This window comes from Rhagoletis pomonella, unplaced genomic scaffold (assembly GCF_013731165.1).
Source record: "Rhagoletis pomonella isolate Grant_MI unplaced genomic scaffold, Rhpom_1.0 Rhpom_scaffold_00010, whole genome shotgun sequence".
Taxonomy (NCBI): domain Eukaryota; kingdom Metazoa; phylum Arthropoda; class Insecta; order Diptera; family Tephritidae; genus Rhagoletis; species Rhagoletis pomonella.
In genome coordinates, this window is record NW_023458564.1 from 24,642,979 (window position 1) to 24,656,662 (window position 13,684).

Consider the following 13,684-nt stretch of genomic DNA (forward strand, 5'->3'; position numbering starts at 1 on the left):
CGAGATTTTATACAATATATATGTATAGACACATATGTATGTACTTTACTTTACTTTAAAAAGGTTTTACACCAAAATTCCAACAAAGAGGTTACTAAAATTTATGAGTTCTTTTAACAATTATGGTTCCTGGCGAAGAACCTGTTTAGATTAGCATAGTTCCCTATGAAACATTTAGCTATAAGGCCAGTCTTTGGTCAAAAGGGTTGGACGCATTGATTGTTGAGTGAGAAGAAGTCCAGTTTCTCTCTTTCTCTCCCTCTCTCTCTATCTTTCTCTATCTTTCCTTCTGAACGTTCATACGCTTTCTATTAAATTACTAGTTAGTTGATTTCCCTTAACGAGCATAGAAAATCGGACTATATCTGTGCCAACATCGATCAGAGACATTATGTTTCTCACTAATTTGATAGGAGCAGATATTTTTCCAGGGAACTTCTTCTTTTTATTTAGCACAACAACCGTTATTCGGTTTGGGCGTAGATAAAAAAAAAACTTCTGAAATTGCCTCTCCACAATTTGTGCCAGTTGTTCATACCGAATTCAGACCAGTACTTCTGCATTTCTGGTACGCCAAAACGATTGTGTGTAAATTCTATTTGTTTATTTTGCCGCACAAAGATGTGTGTGTTTGCTGAAAGAAGACAGTGACCCGACTCTATGTTTACCCCTTGTAAAGTTCGTACGTTCTAAACAATGAAAACGTGCTTTTCATCTATCACCACATTCGCGTCTTTTGAACTGGAAACATCCACCGTAGCTTTAAGTTTTTTTTATGTTAAAACTTAGGACTGAAATTACTTTTCTCCAAAAAACTACCGCTGTCATTGAAAGAAAAGATGAACTAAAACCTGTAATGTGTGGTTTGTATTTACTATCTGCTGACTTATACAGGGCGAAGTGGGCAGAAGCCGAGTCGTCATATATTCGTTTGGTTATAAAGAAACCATACCTTTATATGTTTAGGCGCGTTATGTGCGGTGTTAAAGTGCTTTTCATTTCCAATGTTGCCGGACTCTGAAAACTTTCGAGCGCTTACTGGACATGCACATTCATTCAAAATTAGGCAACAGAGATTTTCTACTGCAAAGAATGCTTACCTAATAGGGCGCTCTACGGAAACTGCACTCCATGAAGTTGTACGCAAGGTAGAGTCTTCGCAGGAAAATAAACTATACATACATATACATTGGACATAGAAGTGGCATTTGACAACGTTAGCCCAGAGATAGTACAGCAGTAACTCACCTTCCTGATAAACTGGATATCTACCGTGCTTTGTACAAGCTTTGTAACGCTAAACTAGCAACAGCGAAGTAATCAGTCATCCAAAACGCGGAACTCCGTAAGGCAGAGTACTGTCGCCGCTGCTGTGGCTTTGCGTGCTAAACAACATTCTTCTAAGACACCACAGGGAAGGGGTCAAAGTTGTCGCGTATGCATAAATGTGATAAACGAAATGCTTCAAAGAGCACTAGGGGCATTGGGTTCTTCGGCAGATAGCTGAGGGCTCAGCGTTAATGCCTGGCAGACCGAAATACTATTATTCTGTACAAGGAAATATACCACTTATTTTAACCTAATTTCCTTAACTAAGAATACTCTTTCTCTTTCCCCTTCTTTCTCTTATTTTGGAGTCACTGAGCACCAGGTAAAAAAGACTTATAGTTCTCTCTATTCCTGCAAAAAATTATTGGGTAAGAAGTTGAGCCTATGACCTAATCTTGTGCTATGGATATACAAGGCGCTGATTCGGCCAATTATTGCATACGTCGCGCTGGTTTGGTGGAAAGCCGTAGAGATGAACTACATATGCACGATCTTAGGCAGGGTACAAAAGTCAGCTTGCATTGCGATTACTGGAGCGATCAGAACAAGTAAAACGGAAGCATTGAATGTAAGCTGTTATCTGCCACCGATTGATCTCTTTATTAAGGAAAGTACTTTACAGAGTGCCCTTAGGTTAAGGGAACTTAGAATTAGACTTAGAGCGTACGTACGAGCAATTACGCTTATCTTCAAAGAAAACTTCGGCAATATTTTTGTATCAAGAAAGGAGTGGAAGGAACCTATTTGTACTGAACGCTTCGAAGTATCTATTTTTACGGACGGCTCAAAAATGAGTTGTGGCGTAGGGCTGGAAAATATTCTCAACCGACCTCAAAATCGAATAGTCTATTTCATTACCGAATTCGGCCAGTGTTTTACAGGCAGAGAGGTCTTTGCCATCAAACAGGCGTGCAAAATAAGTTTAGCCTTTAAGCTAGCGATAACCAGCATTGCTAATTTTCAGCCAGCGATCAAGGCACTTGGCTCTGTAAACATCACCTCCAGCATAATAAAACAGTGCAGAGAGAACGTTATGGCTTTGGCTGGCAGGCATGTCGGTGCGCTGATCTGGGCGCCGGGGCACAATAGAATTCATGATAACGAGATGTCTGACGAACTAGCCAGGAATAGGTCGGGTCTGGATGTCTCACATGCAAGGCAGGTTTTTGTACCTCTGAGTTATATCTTGGGCCGCATCTCTCCGCACTGGAAAAAGATGGCCTATAGTAGGTGGAAAGACCTACAATTCTGTAGGGTCTGCAGGAGCCTTTGGCCCACCTATTGCGCCAAACGCACTGCATTTCTCATCAAACTGAACACAAGAGATTTATCTCTACCAATTGCCGTTTACATAGGGCACTGGGCCGTGGGAAGCTGGAACCCAACAATTCTTGTCGTAGCTGTAATTCACCAGATGCAGCAGAAACGGTGGAACATGTACAATTTTTACTCTAACAGATCTATTCTGCGCTGGTAATAAAAAGTTTGTAACCGGTAAATAAAGTTCCTGTCAATTTTTAAACCCTTTTCGCATTCTGTATACTCTTGTAACCGGTAAATTTTGTTACCATCTCATAAGCTGGTAACAAATTATTGCCCCGTGAAATATGCAATGCCAGGATTTGCACAATTCTTCATAGCTGAATTGCTGAATAATTTAACTGCATTACCAACAGACCTAGAATCGCGGTGACAAGAACTGGTAACATTTTTTGGTAATACAATTTACCGGTTACAAAATCTTCGGTAACGTGCAGAATAGACCTGTAAAACTTACTCCAAAATTTAATGAGCTGTAAAAATGCTTTATATTTTTTTCGTTTAATTCAGATTGAAAAGTTTGAAATATTTAGGAAAACTTGCTGACTTCATTGTTTTCATTAATTTTCATTATATCGTTTTTGTGGTTCGCCGGCGAGTCGTTGGCAAACGTCGCCGGTGAACAAATCGTTCACCAAAATGAGTCGGAAACGAGGTCGATACAAAGTCGTTTGCAATTGGGTAGTAACTGCAGAGTGAGTTGCATTCCTGATCACTAGAGCGGCCGATTTTTCATATAAGAGCGAGAAAACTGCTTTATTACAAAACCGTTAGATATTGAATCACGATTTGATGTTGCTCTGACCAGGGATCAAACCCAGGTCGTACGCAGTAGTAGTATGCACTTCTAATCACTTGAAGATGGCGGCCGTTATAATAAAATATAAATAATAATGAATATACACAACTCAATTTAAAGCTCTAACACGAAGTATTTCAAGCTGTTAACATTTAACCCCAGAAACATATGTATGTACATTAAAGATAAATTTATATTTAATACTAGACTCGCTTGGCGTGCAGCCAATTTCTGTTTCAACTACATATTTTTCACACATTTCAACCCACACTTACATAAGTAAGTATGTAGGTATATGTAGCTACATACATATACACACGTTATGCACATGTTTGAGAAACACACACATTTTACACTTACTGCATAATAAATATTAAAAACAGAGAAAAGGCGACTAAGTAAAAAAACATAAAAAGAATGTGGAGCAATTGAAATTAAGCGAGTGTCGCATAAATCAGTCAACAAACATACACATGCATGCATTAAAAGTAAAAAAATATATATATATATACATATATTGTACCCGCATGTCCTGTTGCATATCCTGCAGTGAACTCACTGATTGTGTCCATCTTAGATGGTTGTTGCTATGCGTTGGCATTACATAAATGCGGCTGCCATTTGTTTATGTAAATATTTTGTTCACACATAAATATTTTGAGCAATTTTCATACAAATTAGAATATGTGCAAATGCTTACGCATACACTTTGTGTGTTAAGTGCACATCATAAAAATATCTCAATTTTTATTCATGCATAGCTAATGTGGTCGACAACAATAAAAAACGAATTCAAGTTTGTATACATACATGTTATTCTTGCATACACACAAATGTATAGCTACATACATGCACTTAAAGGACACTTGAAATATATGTAGGTACATATGTGTGTATGTACAAATGTATACATCCACTAAGACGCTTTGTAATGCAAAACATAAAATGTGAGATATTTAGGAATGAGTTTCAAGCAAATGCTCAGTGTATGCTAAAAACAAAAACAAAAAAACAAAACAAAAAAACAATTCAAACAACTACAACGGCTATAAACAATTTAGCCAAATTTATGGCGTCTCATTTACTATACTTTTTCTCTTCATAATTTATGACCTTAGCAGGTATATTAAATGTTCTGTAAAAAATACGCATAAAAAGCACTAACATGCACACACACACACACACAACAAAATTGCACGCAACTCAACAGCGTGCGACAATATTAAAAGTACGAAAATTGTGTGTGTGTGTGTGTTTTTGTGACTAAATAAAAATTGCAGGAAGACGAAGTGGGTCTCGACGTATGCATAATGTGACCAACCGTACTTCTTTTGGAAGTACAGTACTTTTTTTTCGGTCGTGTACTTCGTACTTCGAAGTACAGTCAAATGTAGTACTTCTTTGTGATATTTTAATCTTCCTGTTCAAACCATTAAAGTCGCCGGGGACCAATGGCATCATAACCGCGCAGCTGCAAAGGGCTCTGAAGGTGTCGTGCAATTGGCTGAATCCTATCTATGCAAACTGCGTGAGGACTGGGCACATCCCCAAGGCTTGGAGGGTGGCCAGTCTCAAGTTTCCCCCAAGGATTTTCGGGCTATCAGTCTCTTAGTTTTTGCTAAAACCACCTTTTCTAAAAACGCTAGAGAGTGATAGATCTGTACATAAGAAACGTGATTCCTCTTTCAAGAAAAGGTCGATAAATATCGCCCTGCACACATTGGTAAAGGGGTCAGAGGAAGCCTGCATGCATGAAGATTATGCAGTAGGGGCCTTCCTCGATATGGGGGGGCGGGCCTTCAACAATGGCACTCCAGAGGCAATAGTCAAGTATATTCATAATCTGTGGGTTGAAATCAACCCAATAAGCTTACTTCATGCCAGAAATATCGCGGCGGTGTGGGGGAGCGTCTGCACTTAGTGCAGAGTCAATAGAAGCACTCCACTAGATTGTGTTCTCTCTCCCCTCCTCTGGATTACGGTTGTCAACGACCTTCTAGAGGAACTGGAAAAAGTGGACCGTCGGGTGATCGTCTATGTAGATGATGTGGAACTTTTGGTTAAGGGACGATTTCTATACACCATTTTTGATTTGCCTCAAGGTTACCTGCGTCAGGTGGGTGATCAACGGCGGCTTTCGTAGAAGCTTAACATTGAGGAAAGGGTAAGAGAGGTGTCGGTTGCCTCGCGCTGCTGTATGGGAGCTATCGGTAAAGGGTGGGGTCTCTCGCCCAAATTAATTCATTGACTCTAGGAAGCCAGATTTAAGCCTATATTGTTTCAAGGCGCCCTTGTCGCGTGGAACTCTCTAGAGAAGGCTACACTTGTAAAACAGGAATTAGCGGAGCATTAGGAACCACACCTGCACTGGCGCTTAACATACATATGTTGAACACGGCGCCTGCGGATATTGCAGACAGAATTGACGCAGCAAGGGCTGCTATTAGGCTAAGGGAAACCGCGTCCTTTTGTGACATAAAAAAGGAAAATAGGACGTACCTCTGCTGCAGAAAGTGCTTTTATAGGGGAATTCAAAACACGTTACCTCTCAATTTCGACTGATCCTTTTGTATCAGCTATCAAGAGGAATATGAAGCGGAATCATCTCGACACTTTCTTTTAGACTGTCCAACCTTCGCGAGGCTAAGACTGAAGCATTTTGGCTCGCACTTTTGAACAGACACTGAGCTCACAGGGATTGAAATTAGCCGCATTCGAAATTCGTAATCGGCTGGCGGTGTTAACTTAACCCAATCTAACCTGTACTTCTTTGAGCTATGAAATAGTTGGTGGTCACATTACGTATGTGTATACATATAGTACTTACGTATGTACGTACCTTACATTCACATGTGCAATGTATACAAAACAAACAACACTTGACAAATGTTCCCATAAAACCGCAGAGAGCATATCGCTGATGGCGAGAGGTGACGGTTGTTTGAGGATTTTCGAGTTTTAAGTGGCGTAGGTGTGTAATTGAAAGCTGGCTCTGCCGGACACATCGGGTGGGGTCATTTGCTGAAATGTTCTGCAGTTAAAACAAGCAGCTCAATTGAGACTTTATTAGACGCACATACGGGCAAATAATAAACCTGAGTAAATGGGCACAAATGGGTGGGCAGTATAAATATCTACATTTAAACAAACATACATATGCACTACGTACTGAGAAAGATTTGTTGTGAAAAAATTAATAGAGGTAGCTCTTATTCTGCCATATACATATTTCTTTTCTAAACCAACGAAAACGGCAGTAATAACTACACTTGGGATGAGAAGATAAACCGGTGATTTATTAAATCTCTGATTGGAAGTATGTAATGATCTTGCTGGCCGGTGCCTTGTTATCGCTAATGGTGATTTCATTTCTTCCAAAAAATGTTGTCCTTCCTTCAAAATATTTTTGCTGTTACACTCAACCCTGAAAAGAGGCAAGTTTTTGCCTTCTTGTCCTTTTTTGCCTTATAAGAGTGTGGCATTTTAAGAAACGAATACAAATTTTTTTCACCTTTGCCTTTAATTTATAATCGAACGTGAAAAGAGAAAGGGGCAATGAAAGGGGGACATTTTTTGGTAGAAAGATTTGTAAATATTACAACACTGTTGAACAGCATTTTTGCGGAGTAACAATGGTAACTATATCTCTGAAAGAAGTAATCATGTTGATAATTTTTGGAGGACAAAATTAAATAGTTTAGTGTAGGCATTCATATCGCCAGCTTTAGAGTGAAAAGTTGCTAAGCCCATTTCTAGAAATTTTACAGGGAATGAAAAAAAGTTTTCAAAATATTTCCTTCAAGAATTTTGCAGAAGGTTCCATTGCATATTCAAAAGTTTAGAATTTTTGTGAGCTTATCGATTTTTCTCTGCCTCTTTTGGAGTTAGTAATTTTGCCTTTAATTGAATATAAGCAAGAAAGAAAACAAGCACGTTAGTTAATCCTCTCAGAGACGTTGCATTTCAAATTTAGCTTGATTCCTATATCCAAATATGAGTTTTCACAAAAAGTAGACTTAGCAATTTTCACTTTGAGCTGGCGATAGATTAATGAGATGATAATTATAATTGGTCTTTCTTTGTAGGACATTCTTTTCATTGGGAACTAAACTGCTACAAATTTTTAGATTAAAAAATAAAAGTTCGGCAATAAAATTGTCCCTGAATCGGGTTTTGCTACAGGTACTTTCTTCCGATACCTACTCGATACTCGGTTCAAAAGTATCGGTACCAAACTTACTTGGTATCGGACGAAAATAATCTAGTATTTACTTGTATTTACTAGTATCGTTTTGTCCCTATATAAAAGCTAATACAAATCTATTTGAACCAAAACTAACTATCACCGGGGCTGGAAAAAATTAGCCAGAAGAAACTGAAGGTAAGTGCTATAAAAAGCTCGAAAAATTACCGAAATATGCTGTTAAATAAAATTAATTATTTTAAATTTTTAGTCAATATTTCTAGTCATGAATCTCGGAATCTTAATAATAAAAATACGCCTTTTTAAGTTATCAATCGAAAATTAGCTTCTCCGGTCATTTAAAATTGTTAAATATTTCGAAAATCTACTTTCCACATCCGCAGATGCTTGAAAATGAAATGTTTGAAACTTCGATTTTTCGAAATTTAAGGGCGCTAATTTACTCAAAATTGATACTAACAACAATCTCTTGAAAAGAAGTAACCTTATTTGGAATTTAGTAAAATGGGCGTGATACCGCCCACATATGTCTATAAGATAATCTCATTATGTCAAACTGAACGTTCTATCGAAGATGTTTAAGATAGGGCTAAAACCCCCCTGCTTACCATGTAACGGTAGTTTTCGGCAAGGTGAAAAAAATGTACATTTAATACTCGCGGCGTGTAGATTTTCTTACTAGTTCTTGTTTAATGTAAGACTCATGAAACAGTACTTTTAAGTTCTTGTTGCGGTGTAAAAGCATAAATACTATTCGTACATCCGCTCGTTAGCACACGATGACGTATAATCACATGTCAAAACAAAGCCTCAGAGAATACTGAAAATATTTTTAAATTAAAATAGAAGGTATGTGAGAATAAAACGAACTCCTGACATAAACACAGCTTCAGCTTTACAGCATCCAGTAATAATTATTGCTGAAACTACATTGGCCATCATTTTCTTTACTATCAGTATTGTTTCACTATTAAGGTTAGGTGGATCAAGGTACCAAAAGAAGAATGAGATGCGCTTTAGTTATTAAATTGACATTCTCTGAACGTAGTCGGCATGCGTCCAAGTGTTATGGTTGTCTGAACGTGCTACATCTATTGGAGGTGCCACGCTCCTGGTAAACACATAAACAATCACTGTCTTTCAGTTTGCTGTAAACGCCAAGCCCTCTTGCATAGACTCATTTGTATACATTTGCCATTAGATCTTCTCAGCAAATATCAAAGTCATGTGAGTTGGGGGTCCGAAGATATAGCAAATGTAAAATTTCACGGCTATGGAATATGCCGCGCCCCGTATGCAAACTCATTTATATATATCTTACTATAAGCACCTACCATGGATGTGTCTTCATACCAAATTTTAAAGTCATGTGACCTATGACCCCGAAGTTATGGCTGATTAAAAATTTCACATCTATACGATGTGGCACGCCCCTTTTACAAAAGTAGGTATATCTACTTTACTACAAGCATCTACCATAGATATGCATATCAACACACCAAGTTTCAAAACTGATTAAAAATGTAAAGCCTATAGGAGGTGCCACGCCCCTTGTCAGATCCCATTTTTTACCCTATGTTATGTCCGAGGTCACTGTCTAGTGAGTTCAAACAGACAAACAAATAAAAGCTTGTAAAAACATATAGCTTTTCTAAAGTTTTATTATTAGTAATAGACAGCCTATTTTCACCAAAAGTTAAGAGGCCAGGTAAGTTGGAAGAATTTTAACTTAAGGTGATAGTGACGTGCAATAAATGATGTCAATGAAATTAATGTCAGTAACATTAATACACAGGCCAAAAGTCAATTGACATTAAGTAACTTTGGAATTGATTCACCTTCTAAAAGTGAAGTATGTATTGTTATAAAAATGCATTTTTATAGCCGAGCGCACTTGTGCACAAGGGTATTATAACTTTGTTCACATAACGGTCGGTTGTAACAGGCCAAACGAATCGAGATAGATATAGACAAATAGTAAATTGTTACCAAAATTGGTAGAAAAAATGTGGGTAAATTTTTTCTCATTTTGGTAGATTTTTGTTGAATTATATGGTTTGAATAACAAATAAAATTTTTGGTTCCCGCTTTATTTTTCGTAGTTATCTTCATATTACAAATTTCTTTCCAAAAGTGTAGTCTACTTTTTTGCATTAATTTTCGAACGCTTTAATGCAACTTTTGAATGTTTTTCTAACTGAACTTACTAAATATGAGATGCACTATTAAATTTGTGAAGTAGGGAAGAATTGATACAGGGTAACCAAAACAAATTTTTTCTATGCCACCTCATACGTGGTATTGCATTTTGCGGATACGAGGTATTGTGCGCCAAGCGACGATATCTCGATTTTACTGGAACCCCGAGAAGCGTTTGATTTCCTAAATATTTTAAATTATTATTAAAATAAAATGAAAAAATGGACAGGTATATCATTACGCGCACTATGACTGTTCGCTAAAAAAAAATTAATCAAAGCAATCTTTTATCAATGGCAATTGTTAAATAAAAACAACCACAAACAGCTGGCGGCAAAAAATTTAAAAAAATTAATTATATATTAATTAATTTAATTTTCAGCTGCACGGTTTTGGTTATACTCGAATATTAAGGGCTATAAAACTCCATACCTTAAATATTTCCAAAAATTCAGATTAAAAGATTAGACTAAAATTTTTGGAAGCGCAAACAATATTCTTGTATAAAAAAAAAATCAAAAAAAAATTTCTTAAAAAAATGGCGAATATTAAAAAAAAACCAAGCGGTTTTTGGGTCAAGGTATTTGTCTATAATAACTCCATTTGAATTTTTTTCAAATGATGAAGTTTCGGTTGAATGAAACTGATAATAAGCCATTCATATGATTTAATATGATCTCAAATACCGAACCTATAATTAGTTAAATAAAAAGTTCCTTGAAAACTATTGTAATTCTTATTGAAATAATTAAAAAAATAACAAAACTATAGTTTTTATTAAAATAACTTAAAAAGGCTGGATTATTTAAAAAACAGATTTTGGTAGATATTTTTCAGTTTAGTAGATTTTTTCAAGTGGATGGTAAGTTTTTATTTTCGCCAGTGGCAACCCTGGTTACTACTTTTGAGCGCAGCTTATATGAGGACGTCCCACTGTGCACCGTCAGCAAAAATCAACGGAATTTTTGAGCACTTTAGGCTTGCACTTCATGATACTAAAATTTAATGGGCTATAAAATTGCATAAAAAAATTTTACTGACACTTTGTCGGTTGAATTTTTTTATTTCTATGCAAAATTTTGATCCTTGACTTATATGGTTTTTGATATAGAGTGAACAATAATATAATAATTGAAATTAAACCATAAACACCTAAATAACCAAAGCTTGTCAATATATAGCGAAATTTTAATTATTAAAAAAAAACCCAAATTGGACCTAACGACATTCCCTAATTATAATTACAAGCATTAAAAAATGGCTACGTCTCAGTGAGATTTGCTACATTTTTTGCAAAAAAAAATTAGTTATTGGCAACACTGGTCGCGATGCGTGGTAAGGCGGCGCGAACACGGACCGTCTTGGTGTTATGCGCTTCAAAGTTCTATACCATGTTCATTGTATGTGTATAGTATGCTAGAAGTGTATTTTGTCAATATTGTTTGATAGAGCAATAATGTCCATGGATATTATTGCGCTTTCGAAAAGGTAGTGTCTATGGACGATAAGAAATAATTTCCATGCCCGCTATTTCCGCTGCGCCGTACACTTCTGAAGTGAATGTTAATGTCAATGATATAATAAGGTTATTTCACAATGACAATGTTTCATTTTTGGCCTGTGTATTAATGCCCTTGATTTTAATTCCCTTTTCAATTGTATATTAATGTCAGTATCTTTAATTCCATTGACATTATTGCGCATCACCGAGGTGATGGGAAGGTTTTCATTACTAACTTTTTGATTTTTTAAATTTGTTTGTTTGTACTTAACATGTGAAATTACCCCGTCGAAGTGCTAATCTCCCTTTTTCACTAGAACTAAACTGCAGTTAAGGCTTGGTGGAAATGAACTATTAGTTTGAAAATAAAGGAAAAGTTGTATTTTTTAGCTTAAAATCCGTTCAATATAATATGTGTAAATAAATACCTAATATTTATGAAACCCTTTTTCTATTTAACGGGTCACTCTTATAATATATATATATTATATTATCGATGGTTACCTACAAAACTATCGAAAACCATCGATGGTGCCACTATCGATGGGTTTGCAGCACCACTGGCCGCGCATGCACACATACATATGTACATATATACTTAAAGTTTACCAATTTTAAACTAAATACATATAGTGTAGCAAACAGATATATTTCGTTTATCTATGTATATGGTGTAGGTACTTAGTTTTTCGACTTACAAAATATTAATGCAAGTCGAAAGTTTCTTTTATAATTTTGGCTAGTTAACTATCACACTAATTAAAATTCATTTCTGAATATCTACGTATATGCGTATATCTTTGTCCATTGTTAGTCACTTTAATCTTCGTATTGATTGCAGTAGGACAAAATCTCATTGTAGGTGCAAGCCTTGCTGCAACATTCATCGTACACACCGCCACGGCGACGACGAGTCTTGGCCAATGTGTCAACTTGGTTGCCATGAATCTTAGCCAAGAAAGGGAAATTTGCAAAGGGGAAGGGCATCACAGGCTCCAACTCATTACTGCCAAGATTATCCCATTCCACTGCAATTTTTGTATATTGAGGATATTTAGATTGAATTATTCGATTGATAAACATACAAATTTATTTTTTTTTTAATATACTCACTAGACTTCTTGAATTTTGTGTTGAAGCCATGAACGCATAGGGTACTGAGCACGGCATCCAACGCCGGACCGCAAACGGTTCGAAGACCAGTACCTGGTTGCAAAGTTATAGATATAACCAGAACGAACGCGCATATTTTTAACCAGTTTAATACAATCATATTGGATTATTTAAGCAAATGTATTTAACTTAGACAAAATTATTATTTGAAACAACTTTTCTCTGAGGATGCGCAAGGTAACTGTTGGAATCTACAATTTCTTACTTTGCTTTTATACTGGCAAACTAAGCCCAGTGGCTTCGCTTCATTGACGTATATGTATATATGTCAGTTAAACTCACTTCATTCGCATCTGTGCGTAAATTAACCAAGGTCGTTTGAGAGTAAAATATAAACACAAATATATTTAGAGCAACAATTCTGGTTAAGTGTTGCATATTTATGAGCGCACACGTTGTGGCACATATACATATGTACAATGTACTAGGTAAGTGTATACGTAAGTCGATATATGAGTTGTTGGCAGAAGGCATTGATGCAAAAAAATTTGCGAGCTAAGGTAACACATACGAATTTCAAAAACATGTCGTCTATGCCTTTAAGACCACGAAACTTCGATCTAAAAGAGGTTGGTTGCTTTTACATATATCACAGCAAACGGCAGTTCGCGCGAGTGACGAAAGCAGCCATAGTAACATGCTAAAATTACTCTCGCTATATATACACACACGAGATTTGGAAGTTTTGAGGAGGAAAAAAAGCTCCGGAACCAGTGTCCGGAGGATGCATCAGACAAGGCCGAGCATACTTTGAACTGACATCAAATAATAACTAGAGAAAATTTTATTACAGGGCGCAATTTCATAAATTTAAGAGCAAGCCTAAACATAATGCACTTCTATACATCCGCTGAATGTTCTCAATGTTTTCTAGTTTCCGACTTTAAGATTCCTAGTTCGGCTTTATAAATTTTCCAGTTAGATCAAAAAGATCTGCCATCCAACAGCGCACGTGCGGCCAAAATCCAAAAGTGCGGGCAAAATGGGAAAACAAGTTTCTAGATAAGGCTTTTTCATTACTGAGTTGGCTAAAGGGATCATCTAAGATGCCGAAACCGTTCATAGTAACGGCTGAGCGTACCCAAAGTTGCCACTTTATTTTCAGGCAGAATGTGGCCTTCGCCCAAGCCCAACATTATGGTTGATTTGAATGGGAAAA

At 36.6% G+C, this 13,684-nt stretch overlaps 2 protein-coding genes across 2 annotated transcripts in view; one reads left to right on the forward strand and one right to left on the reverse strand.

The window, feature by feature from the left end:
* The window catches only part of LOC118746563 (sphingomyelinase phosphodiesterase D-like), a 282,083-nt gene that overhangs the window by 56,474 nt on the left and 211,925 nt on the right, over positions 1-13,684 (forward strand). The gene's annotated exons all lie outside the window — the stretch shown is intronic.
* Positions 11,862-12,702, reverse strand: LOC118746184 (probable insulin-like peptide 3). Its single transcript, XM_036479987.1, has 2 exons — positions 12,466-12,702; positions 11,862-12,380 (listed from the first exon to the last, which is right to left on the reverse strand). The coding sequence occupies exons 1-2, from the start codon at positions 12,623-12,625 to the stop codon at positions 12,172-12,174; spliced, it is 369 nt and encodes a 122-aa protein (XP_036335880.1). The 5' UTR covers positions 12,626-12,702; the 3' UTR covers positions 11,862-12,171.

Coding starts and splice junctions, on each gene's coding strand:
- LOC118746184 (XM_036479987.1), bottom strand. CDS start 12,625: ATGATTGTATTAAACTGGTTAAAAATATGCGCGTTCGTTCTGGTTATA. Junction 12,381..12,465: donor CACAAAATTCAAGAAGTCTA/GTGAGTATATTA, acceptor CAAAAATTGCAG/TGGAATGGGATAATCTTGGC.